The sequence below is a fragment of the Clupea harengus genome, chromosome 11 (genome assembly GCF_900700415.2).
Source record: "Clupea harengus chromosome 11, Ch_v2.0.2, whole genome shotgun sequence".
Taxonomy (NCBI): Eukaryota; Metazoa; Chordata; class Actinopteri; order Clupeiformes; family Clupeidae; genus Clupea; species Clupea harengus.
In genome coordinates, this window is record NC_045162.1 from 14,419,379 (window position 1) to 14,431,990 (window position 12,612).

The 12,612-nt window shown below is 39.9% G+C and overlaps 1 protein-coding gene across 1 annotated transcript; it reads left to right on the top strand.

Moving 5' to 3' along the window:
• Positions 1-9,560: 9,560 nt before the first annotated feature.
• On the top strand, positions 9,561-12,223 carry med18 (mediator of RNA polymerase II transcription, subunit 18 homolog (yeast)). Its single transcript, XM_012838723.3, has 3 exons — positions 9,561-9,887; positions 10,300-10,401; positions 10,609-12,223. Exons 2-3 carry the CDS (start codon positions 10,329-10,331, stop codon positions 11,160-11,162), a joined length of 627 nt encoding a protein of 208 aa, XP_012694177.1. The 5' UTR covers positions 9,561-9,887; positions 10,300-10,328; the 3' UTR covers positions 11,163-12,223.
• Positions 12,224-12,612: the final 389 nt, after the last annotated feature.

The following is a 12,612-nucleotide window of genomic DNA, read 5'->3' on the forward strand; positions in this document are numbered from 1 at the left end:
GATCAACGGCAAGAAACGTAGTTTTTTTCTTCTGTTTATTTTTTATTATATTCGACTCTGGTGGAATAACATTACTGTTGTTACTAATATTTCAATAAAAAATTACTTTATTGAAGCAACTTAATAACTACTTCATGTTTCATACTTTAACAGTAAAATTGTGGTGAAAATGTACACATCAAATATGATACAAAAGGTATTTAAGGTAAACATCAAGTATGAAATATGATACAGCAAGTATTTAAGGTAATTTATTTGTAAATTCTGTCAAAAGGTCCAATAAACACTTCAACTTAAACAATTGGGGGGGGGGGGGGGGGGGGTTCTGAACATTGGATGTGTTAGTCTTTAGGCTTAAATTACACACACATATAAATACAATTATTCAGTGATTTTAATATTTTTCAATATAGTTTTTATTACCTAGTTTCACTTAATTCTTAATTCTACGACAGCTATGCAGTACATCTAGTTTTAGCATCGGCTTTAAAAGACTTTCCTTTATCTTACTCTTGGTATTTGGGGGGGGGGGGGGGGGGGGGTACTGAAGCTTGAGAATGATAGACTTCAGGAAGACAGGTGTGCATCAGCTGTAAATGTAATGTGAAAGAAAAAAGACATCTGTTGTTTTTAATTTGTCGTGTTCACTGTGAAGGGCAAAGGTGGAGGTAAAAAACACACTCAGGAGAAAGAGACAATCTTCAGTCAACATACACACACTTTGCTGTGTGTGACCACACTATCAAAAGGCCACACCGGCAAATTCACCAATCTTCTAATAACAGAACACCTGAAATACTTAGTTCACTTGGGCTAATTTTCTCTCTGTTTATGTAGTCTGTGAATGTTTTCTGTTTATGTAGTCTGTGTATGTTTTCTGTTTATGTAGTCTGTGTTTGTTTTCTATGTGTCCGTCTGTTGTTATTGTATTTACATCCAGTCTCATCAAATTGGCCATTAGTATACATGAAACCCATTTTATATTTAGACAAGTTAAGCTTGCTTTATTTACTGTATGTTAATAATATATTCATATTCATTTAACCCTTCGTGCAACGAATCAGTATTAAACAGTCTTTCTTTAGTCTTCAGTCTTACTTTGCTATACTTCAGATATTGTTATAATTTAATGCATTCAAATGAAATCCCTCTCAATGAACTTCACTACTTCAGACAATTTTCCTGTCCCGTAAAGGCCCAACATACTAACATAGCCCTCTGATGAGGTGTTTTCCGTTGGTGGTAGCATTTTGGTTGTCATGAAAGTATCGTCTATCGTGGCATTTGTGCCCATATAAATGAGCTCCTGAGCCCACAGTTGTGGTCACACTTCACATTTTCCACTGAGTAAGTCATAATGAGAACTGCCACTACCTCATATAAAGAGTAAATAATATGAAGCCACATCGAAATGGCATGTCATGGCAAACGTTTGTTGTCATGTTTCTCAGCATGTAGTTTTTTGTATTCTCCAGTTTCTCCAGTTGCATGTTTTTTGCACTTAACAACACCCTGTCTAGCACCAGTGTACTGAAAGCATTCTCACATACACCTCTCAACTGCATAACACAGCCACAGCAACGGCCACATTCTATCTCACCTCCTTTCCCTGTCGCGCTAGGAACCGAAAATCTGAAACAACACTGTGATACCTGTTAAATGTGTGATGCATGATAAATGTGTGATACATGATGCCTAACTTATGATACTGAAGACCACAAATCAACATAAAGACCAAGAGGTCTGTCAAGTTTGAAAGGGGATTGCATAGCAATGTCAATGCAGAGCCAATGGTTGCCTGTGCGTGGTTATTAGTATCTCATTTTTTGTTATACACAAGAAAATATTGAATTCCTTGTGCTATTGTTCGTGGACTTCCCACAGCGGCCAATCCCCTCACTGTCACATGCAAATACTCATACCCAACAACCTAACCTAACCAATATTACAACTGCCCCACTCTAGACACACACATGCTATTACCTGAAACAACAACAGATACACCTTGACACCCCAGTGTTAGTTCAGGTTAACTCATGGCCAACAAAAATGATTGCTCCCATTTCAGTGGCCCAGAAAAGCAATCCGCATCATTCTTTTAGAAAACACAAAAAATTCTAATGTAAATAATGAGGAACCATAACACTGAAAAAAGTTATCATGAGAAATGAATGATTCTGAAGATGGAGGAGGGACATACATGCATGTGGGGGTGACACACAGGAAATAAATACACAAACACAAAAAAAACTCAATGCTGATCAACCACATACAGCTAAGACTTGTTGCCTGCCTAAGAGATGTTTGGTATGACAGGCCTCTGAGACACACACACACACACACACACACACACACACACACACAAACAAACACACACACACACATCGCTTAAACTGGCTGTTACTTGTGTGAGCTTCGTTGCAATGGCAGTTTACACAGTGGAAACACAAAAACCACAGATCTCTCCTTCCCCCCAGCATGTGGTGTGTGCCAACATGACCTATTTCACTCCCAAACAGCCTTCCACCAGAGTTTTCAGAGACAAATTTAGGACTTAACGAGAACTATATTTGCAAAGCATAAACTAAATCAATGGAAGTGGTCCTTCGAAGCCAACATGATACAGCATGCAGATACGACACGACCATCCAGAGCATCGTCACAGACAAGGATGACGGGCCCACAGAGAGTAGGTGAAGTCATTAACCAGCTGATGCCAGGACAACAACCTCTCTCTCAACGTCAGTAAAACTAAAGAGATAATCATGGACTACTGGAAACAGCAGGGGGGTGGATACCTCCTCATCCCCATTGGTGATGCTAAGGCTGAAAGGGTCAGCAGCTTCAAGTTCCTTAGTGTGCACATTACCGATGTCCTCGCCTGGTCACTACACATGACCTCTGACCTCTCCTGGTCACTGCACATGGACACCATGGTCAAGGAAGCTCGTCAGCGGCTCTATTTCCTGAGGAAGTTGGTCAGGAACGCCGGGATTCTCACAAACTTTTACAGGTGCACCATGGGGAGTTTGCTGAAGGGCTGCCTCATGGTCTGGAGAGTGGTGGAGGCAGCAGGCACAGCACAGTGTATCGATGGCAACAGACTGCCAGCCATTCAGGATATCTTCCACCAGTGGTTCCTGCGGAAGTCACACAGCATCATCAAGGACCACAGCCACCCAGCACACAGACTGGTCTCCTTGTCACCGTCTGGCAGAGGATACAGAAACATGGCTGTACGAACCATAGTCATTCCACGCCAAACGTACCAATTTAAGGAAATTTCCCCACTCGACCGTCTCAGATTTGGTTGAAAAAATTCAAGGTTGTTCATACACTTCTTAATAGGTATAGTCCCAAAAATTAGCTCTCTACTCCCAATAGTTTTTCCACAAAAGATGTTTTACAAGAAAAGTATTTAAGCTGGCTCCTTCAAACTTTCTAGGCTTGAAATTTGATACCATTACTTGAAGAATATGGACTTCCAAGGGTGTGGATTGGGTATATCATAGTATTCGGGGTGCTTGAATTTGCCCGAAAATTTTACACTACGCTCTGTTGCAGCATCTTTGAAGGCCTGTGGAAAGCTCAATGTTAAAGCTAGAGACTTGATATTTTACACAGATTTCATACACAAACGCAGTTTAAGCTCTGTGTCATAAACGTACCTTTTGTTACCATTTAAATATGCTTCCATAGGCCATTGAATGCTGGGCGTGTACAAAAATCCCATATTTTCAAAAAATTATTTTGAGAAAACGAGGCAGAACACCATCACAATTTTGTTATATGTTAAGAACAAATATCTAATCTTTCCAAAAAAATTGTTTCATGTTGGTAAATGCTGTAATTGTTTTGCTATAGCATGCCGAAAATTGCACAAAATGGGTTTTCATCCATTTTCATATCTTCCAGACCATTCATCACATAAGGACAGTCTTTTAATACAATATACAGAGCATACATAAGAAGTCTCTAGCTTTAACATTGCTTCCAAGCCACACCCTTGGAAGTCCATATTCCTCAAGTAATGGTATCAGAACCCTAGAAAGTTTGAAGGAGCTAGCTTAAATACTTTTCTAGTAATAGCAATTTGAATATGGCTCTTCAGAAAAACGCTGCTAAAAAAGCGTCTTAAGTACAGGCACCCCCTCCCCCTAAAACATATTTTTGTGAGATTTAATATTTGGAACTATACCTATTAAGAAGTGTATGAACAACCTTACATTTTTTCAGCCAAATCTGAGACGGTCAAGTGGGAGCCATTGTCCCACTTGACATGGAATGACTCACCACCAGACTTAACGAGAGTTTTTACCACCAGGTCATCAAGCTTCTAAACTCATATAGCTAAATATTCCTTATTGCATATTTGCTTACCTGCTTGTTCGCACTGGGTCCTACTTACTGTGCTGTTTACGGCACTGCTTACATTAAAGAAGTACACTATCAACCATGACTACCACTATTGAAGCAGGACTGCTACACAATGTGCAATACTGTTGTATACACTCATCACTTACTTTTTCACATAAAGCCTCATTTTCTAATGTGTATATAGTGTTATATTTGTATTTATATCTCAACCCATCTTTAAAAAAAAAAAAAAATCTTATATTCTATATTTTATATGCCTAGTGCTCTAATTGCTGAGCTCACCTGTTTTCTCGTTCGTTGTACTGGTGACATATGACAACTGAACTGAACATTACATGAGCAACTCTAAATATCAATTTAAACAAACAACAATCACATGAACAAACTATAAATATCAATTTAAACAACAACAATAATGGTATGTTAATATTTTTTAAAGCTGAAAGTTATTCATTACGATAATTTAAGAATTACATCAGGTATATGAATAACTAAAATTGCCAACCATTAATCATAGCATGGCAAATGGCATTTGAAGCTACAGTACGTTTTGGCCTAACTATCCAAACATGTCTTTTAGAGATATAGTGTCGAGCTGTGAAAGCTTTGCTACGTTGTTTCAGTGTACTCTGGCCTGAAACACAGAGCTACAAAGTGCATATCCTGGAGGGCAAGTGAGAACAACGGGGCTTTTATCTGTCATTCACATGACCATATACTGTACTATCAAAATGAATTTGAAGATGATACCAAAACTAGCTGCCTATGAATAGACTACTTACCTCAAAGAGTGGAAAATTGTTGCATGGTGTTGCTTTATTTAAAGTGAATTACTGGGACCTCATTGTAAAGCATTGCCTGAATAAATATAGATTTCTCTGTCTTCTCATGTAGAGGGCATTGTGAACAGAAAAAATAGGGTAATTTTCTTAGTTGTGATATCAAATTGCTTTTGCACTACAGGCCTCAATGGGAAAGGAAGTAGCATCATTTTTCTTGAAATGTCAAAATACATCATTTTGCCTGACTGATGAATACGTGTAGCAAATTGTCCATATATTCTAACTACATCCATCCCTATGTTAGTATCTGAATCATGAATCGTGTGTCACTGAAAAGATGGCTTGAAATGTGTGCTTAATGTATTTAGTATTCTGTACAGTTTAAGATTAGAGTCTAATCAAAAAGATAGCTGCATAATGGTCTGCAAATATAAACTTGATCAAATATCTTACTCTCTGGTAATGTTTTAGATGCCTGTATAATCTATGACCAGGTTGTACATGATGTACTGAGAGTTAGTACACAAAGGAAAATGGTTTCTTTTTCTTTAGTTAATTCTCTCCTTCTTTGCCATTTTATATTTTTCATAGCGATGTTTGAAATGTATTACTGGTTTGTCTTCCCCATTTAATAGTTTTTTTTCACTACTTTTTAATTTTCATGACAAATCTCACCTCCTCCACAGGTGATAGCTGCATTTCTCTGTAGTCGCACGTCTGCAAGGTAATGCAGATTTGTTTATTTACCCAGCATGTCTCATGCACAAATGTACATGACACAGAGGGTCTAAGGGATCACTACCAGAATCACCGTCACCAACAATAATAACAATACCACCATATAAAAAAATAACAATGCCACCAACAACATCAACACTGATCAGTTTTACTGTAAAATTATAAAAACAGTAAACAAAACCCACACAGTACAAATTCTTCCGTCCAACCCACATCCAACACCCAAGTGTAATTTCAGATCTCTGTAGTGTTTATTTTAAGGTCTTGGAAATAGTTTACAAAATTAAGGGATGCTGGGTGGGGAAAGTATCATTCCATACACTATATTTATAAGCTTTGTATTTATAAACCATGGCACCAAGAGACAGAAAGTCAACATACTTTAATTTGAATATTTACTTTTTCTACGTCACGCAAACTCAGTAGTATGGACATGCAATCTTCATTTGTAAAACACATGACTAATGGCCCTCTTTATTCATCTTTTGATTAAGACTTCTTCTTACTATAAATCCCATGTCAGTGTCATATGCACTGTCTGTTTCTCATACTTTACATGCCCCACAATGTGTTAATGTATTTATGTCACCTCACATGAGGGCTCTAGTCTGTGTGTCATTCAGGTGTGAAGGCAACAAGTGCAGACCTGTTTCTCACCTCTTCCACAGACGTATGGTGATAGCTGCATTTCTCTGTTTTCTGCACATCTGCAAGGCAACGCAGATTTGTTTATTTACCCAGCATGTCTCATGCACAGAGGTACATGACACAGAGGGTCTAAGGGTTTACTACCAGAATCACCGTCATCAACAACAATAATAATACCACCATATAAAAAATAACAATGCCACTAACAACATCAACACTGATCATTTTTACTGTAAAATTATGAAAACAGTAAACAAAACCCACACAGTACAAATTCTTCCGTCCAACCCACATCCAACACCCAAGTGTAATTTCAGATCTCTGTCGTGTTTATTTTAAGGTCTTGGAAATAGTCGACACAATTAAGAGATGCTGGGTGGGGAAAGTAACATTCTATATACTACAGTGCCTTGCATAAGTATTCACCCCCTTGGATGTTTCTACCCTTTTATTGCTTTTATAAATCAATCATGGTCAATATAAGTTGGCTTTTTTGACAACAAAAATCACAAAAAGCCCTCTTTAATGTCAAAGTGAAAAAAGATTTCTACACAGTAATGTGAATTAAATACAAATATGTAATGTGAAATAAGTGATTGCATAAATATTCTCCCCCTTTAAAGTGACTGACCTAATTCAACAGAGGTCCAACCAATTGGTGCTAATAGTCTCACAATTAGTGAAATGGGGATCAGTGTGCAGTGAAAGTGTCTCAAGTGATTGTAGTATAACAACACCTGTGTCTGGAAGGTCCATTCACTGGTCTGTATTCAGTAATCAGTATTCCTGGCTACCGTTACACCATGAAGACCAAAGAACACTCCAAGCAACTCAGAGAAAAGGTTATTGAAAAGTATAAGTCAGGGGAAGGATACAAAAAAATGTCCAAGGCACTAAACATCCCCTGGAATTCTGTTAAATCCATCATCAAGAAATGGATGGAATATGGCACATGTGTAAATCTGCCTAGAGCAGGCCGTCCTCACAAACTGAGTGGCCGTGCAAGAAGGAGACTAGTGAGAGAGGCCACCAAGACACCTATGCTGACAAGCTTCAGCAGCTGAGATGGGAGAGACCCTGCATACAACAACTGTTGCCTGGGTTCTTCACTAATGGAAGAAGCTTTATGGAAGAGAGCCGCTGTTGAAAAAAAGCTCCACTTTGGTCTCACAGACCACAGAACCTTCTTCCACTTGACCATGGAGTCTCCCACATGCCTTTTGGCGAACTCTAGTTGATATTTGATATGAGTTTTTTTCAACAGTCAAAAAAGCCAACTTATATTGACCATGATTGATTTATAAAAGCAATAAAAGGGTCAAACATCCAAGGGGGTGAATACTTATGCAAGGCACTGTATATTTATAAGCTTTGTATTTATAAGACATGGCACCAAGAGACAAAAAGTCAACATACTTTAATTTGAATATTTACTTTTTCTACGTCACGCAAACTCAGTAGTATGGAAATGCGATCTTCATTTGTAAAACACATGACTAATGGCTCTCTTTATTCGTCTATTGATTCATTGTCTATTCTTCTTACTATAAATCCCATGTCAGTGTCATATGCACTGTCTGTTTCTCATACTTTACATGCCCCACAATGTGTTAATGTATTCATGTCACCTCACATGAGGGCTCTAGTCTGTGTGTCATTCAGGTGTGAAGGCAACAAGTGCAGTCCTCTCTCTCACCGCCTCCACAGGCGTATGTGACAGCTGCATTTCTCTGTTTTCTGCACATCTGTAAGGCAACGCAGATTTGTTTATTTACCCAGCATGTCTCATGCAGAGGTACATGACACTGAGGGTCTAAGGGATCACTACCAGAATCACCGTCACCAACAATAATATCACCATCAACCCACCAACAATATCAACACTGATCTTGTTTACTGTAAAATTATGAACAGTTTTTAAAAAATGAACAGTTTTAAAAAAACACACAGTACAAATTCCTTCATCCAACCCACATCCAACACCCTCTAAGTGTAATTTAAGATCTCTGTAAGGTTTATTTTAAGGTCTTGGAATAGTCGACTAATGAAGAGATGCTGAGTGGGAAAAGTAACATTCTGTATACTATATTTATTAGCTTTGTATTTATAAGATAGGGCACCAAGAGACAACAAGTCAACACACTTCTCTGTCTCACCGCCTCCACAGGCGTATGGTGACAGCTGCATTTCTCTGTTGTCTGCACATTTATAAGGCAACGCAGATTTATTTATTTACCCAGCATGTCTCAATACCATCAACAACATGCAAAATTGGAAAAAAACAACTGTGAAAATGTAGGTCAAAAGTCGAACTGCAAGACGCAGAGCTGTATGAGTGTGGAAATCGGGGAAAGTCTCTGGAATAGTTTCTTCACTGTGAGTGTGAGAGGTATATGATTGATATATTAAAGTTGCCTTCCTTCATCTTTACGGTTGCTTTCTTTCATCTATGCAGTACTGCTCAACCAAGTCCGTTTTAGGGGAAAATGTAGCTGTCTGTTGCAATGAAAAAGCTTTTTTCCCTTTTCAATATACTTTGTTTAAGTAGTAGTCAAAGGCCCAACGAGAGACAGAGCTCTGAAGACAGACCCTCTGATGACCAACAAACAACAAAAACAGCCTATGCTACATCATGAATAAGGCATGTAACACTATTATTTGATCTACTTGTCACTGAGCCTACCTTTAGTCTAATCTAGCTCAGTAAATTAAAAGTGATCATGAGATTGAGACTACAGAATAGACTACAGAAACCTAAAACATTTTCTTGCCAAGAGTTTTTCTCACTTAGAGTTTAATGGATGAAATGAGATCTAGGACGTTTTGCATGGGTACGTACGCTACGGAACAGAAAATATTGTTATTGCTATCAGTTTGCATCACCAGTACCACTGAACTCTCCTGACTGACATAACCAGTAAACATGGTCGCATAAGCACCCAATGAAAAATGCCAAGCGCTGGAGATGTGGAACGTACTGAAAGCATGTGACTCAAGAGGACATGCGCAGTAGAGAAGCGCCGAATACAACACAACGCCGGGACCCAAGAGAAAGTAGCATGGTTGGTCTATGACAGTGGCGGTACCTTGGAACAAATAAGTCCTATTATAAAACCTGGCTTGTTTGAGACAGATGTGCCAGGGAGCATTAAAGTACACTATTACAAATTTGCTTAATTTCAAGTTCTGGGACACAACGAATAATAGTTAGCCCCAAGCGAGACAGAGCCTGGCCTGTTCAACCACGGCCTCTTTTGGCTCTGAGATCCGAGGATACCGCTGTCAAATCGGGAAGCTACATTTGATTTGGAGGTCAGCGTCCTCCAGGAAACATCTTTGCAGGTTAGTTGTCCGTTAGCCTATTGTGATATGACAGCCTCGTAGCTCTTTGTACAGTTCATACATATGCATTCACACAGTTTTGGTTTTCGCTGTCTGTGTAATCCATTGCAGCTTTAATTATTTCAGACATCATGCAGCCAACGTTAGTTAGCAAGTTAGCTATCCTAGCGGTACAAAATGCTATATCAACTTTATAATTAGGTAGAACTTAGGAAACGTATGCAACCTAATTAAGCTTGAACAGTTTACAATTGTAGCCATTTGCAATCTATGCTTTCTCCGTCGTTGTTTTGATAGCCTTTTGCCAGTATTTAAAATTATTGAAACTAAGCTTAATTGTAAGGGGCTTGGGTTGAACCATTTGCCTAAGGTCTTTCTGTATCCTTTATTTGTCTAACTTAATTTTCATCAGACATCAACACATTTGCCCGTTGAGGAACAATGGAGGCACCGCCAGTGACTGTTATGCCAGTAACGGGCGGTGCGATCAACATGATGGAATACCTGCTACAAGGTAAATATTTTCCTCTCTATCTTTAAGCAGAGGTCGCAAACGCCTATCTGATATGAAACTGTTGACAGAAGTATGCTATATATATTTTTTTTAAGTGTCGACTATTTGGAAAAACGTAACTATTCTGATATAACTGCAGTGAGTGTTGTCACCACTAACTTAAAACATGAATTCCTGTCATGCCTGCCCTCTCTGGCTTCCCCACAGGAAGCGTCCTGGACCAGGCTCTGGATAGTCTGCTGCACAGGCTGCGTGGCTTGTGCGACAACATCGAGCCTGACACGTTCGCCGATCACGAGCTGGTGTACCTGCTGAAGGGCCAACAGGGCCAACCCTTCCTGTTGCGTGCCCGCCGCTCCCTCGCCCACCCGGCTGCCCCCTGGCACCTCCGCTACCTGGGCCAGCCCGAGGTGGGCGACAAGAGCCGGCACGCGCTGGTGCGCAACTGCGTGGACGTGGCGGCCTCGCACAGCCTGCCAGACTTCCTCAACGAGATGGGCTTCCGCATGGACCACGAGTTTGTGGCCAAGGGACATGTGTTCCGCAAGGGCGCCATGAAGGTGGTGGTGAGCAAACTGTCGCGGGTGCTCGTGCCGGGTAACACGGACAACACGGAGCAGCTCTCGCTGTCGTCGCTGGTGGAGCTCAGCGTGCTGGCGCCCGCCGGGCAGGACACGATGTCCGAAGACATGCGCTCCTTCGCCGAGCAGCTCAAGCCCTTGGTCCACCTGGAGAAGATCGACCCCAAGAAGCACACGTGAGGGAGGGAGGGAGGGGGAGGGGCAGGAATCGGGTCACCACCTGAAGTCATGATGGGGTTCTTACGGGTTTGAACTTGAGTTTGTTGGTCTTTGCTGACAGTCTTCAATTTGCACAGGTTTACTGGTAGACTGATGTTTCCAGGGGCAACATGAGCTGCTCGTGGCGCAGGCTGCCTTCATCAGCACTCACTCTCCTCCTTCCCCTCGTCCTGCATTCATTTTCTCTCTCTTTGAATCCCTCTTTCATTTGTTTTACTGTAATTATGTTTGGCCTAAATTTAGACTACATGAATTTTTCTCACTTCCTTTCTCTCATACTCACCCACACAGACAGACAGACGGCCTGTTTCCTCTGTCTTAACTGACTGTAAAATCTTTTTTCTAAAAGCTTTTTACATAAAAGGTTTGACGCATGATGATGACGATGAGTGAGACAAATAATTCTACAAACGTGATGGACAAGCTGGCATTTGTGTTGCCATAAACATCATTAGGGTTTTATTTTTGTCTCTTGTTACTACTACAACTAATGCTTATCGCTTCAAATATTCACTAGATATTATGAGAGTAGTTTCAGAAGGTTTACACTGTCAAAATAAAATGTTTGTAGTAGGAGATTTAAAATTTGTATTGCTTTCTGTTCTGTCAGTTTAAAGGAGTCCACATTTTGAGCTCAACAGCCAATGAAATTCCACTCCTCCCTTCTGTGGTCCTGAAGCACCGTGTTGATTGGCTGGAATTGTTTATGGCTAACTATGTGTGTTTCATATTTACAGAGTGTTTTTGAGTGCACACACAACAACCGCTAGAGGGCTGTGGGGGACAGTTCACTCAATGTTACAGAGTGTACTGGACTGGAATTGCGTAATGTACCCTGAAGAGCGGGGGAATTCTTTTGATTTCATTACATTAATATTTATTTAGTATTTACTTTTTTTTTTTCAATTAAGCAACACAATTTTCTTTTACATTCTATGAATCATCCACATTTGCATGTGTAAAGTAGTTTTAAATGAAGTCATTCACATCTGTCCAAGGATTAAAAAAGTACTACAGTGACATATCATTTGGCCCAGGCTTTTATTCAAAGTAACTTACACTGAGGTACAAATAGCCAATAAATGGAAGAAGTTTCAGTGTAGGACTAAGTTACTGAAGAGTTCAGCTGCATGTTGAAGACCATTAGGAGTTTTCACTGTTGCTCTTTGATTAGGTGGCATTTAATCGATGATTTGAATTTAATTGAAGCGATCAAGTGCATGTCACTCCATCTTTATCCACTAGGAGGAGCTCTTACTCCTTTATTCAATGAAGCCTATCCTCCTTGGGTAAAAACACACCCGCACTGTATACATCTGCTTTATGTGTGTGCGCTCTGGTTGCCATGGCAATCATTAGGCATAAGCTATGCAGTCTCCCCCCAAATCTCTCTCTCTCATCTTCTCTAATA

What these genes read in the sequence shown, in the direction of transcription:
- med18 (XM_012838723.3), top strand. Translation starts at nt 10,329, where the DNA reads ATGGAGGCACCGCCAGTGACTGTTATGCCAGTAACGGGCGGTGCGATC. An exon ending in GATGGAATACCTGCTACAAG is followed by an intron (nt 10,402 to 10,608) that starts GTAAATATTTTC and finishes GCTTCCCCACAG; the next exon opens with GAAGCGTCCTGGACCAGGCT.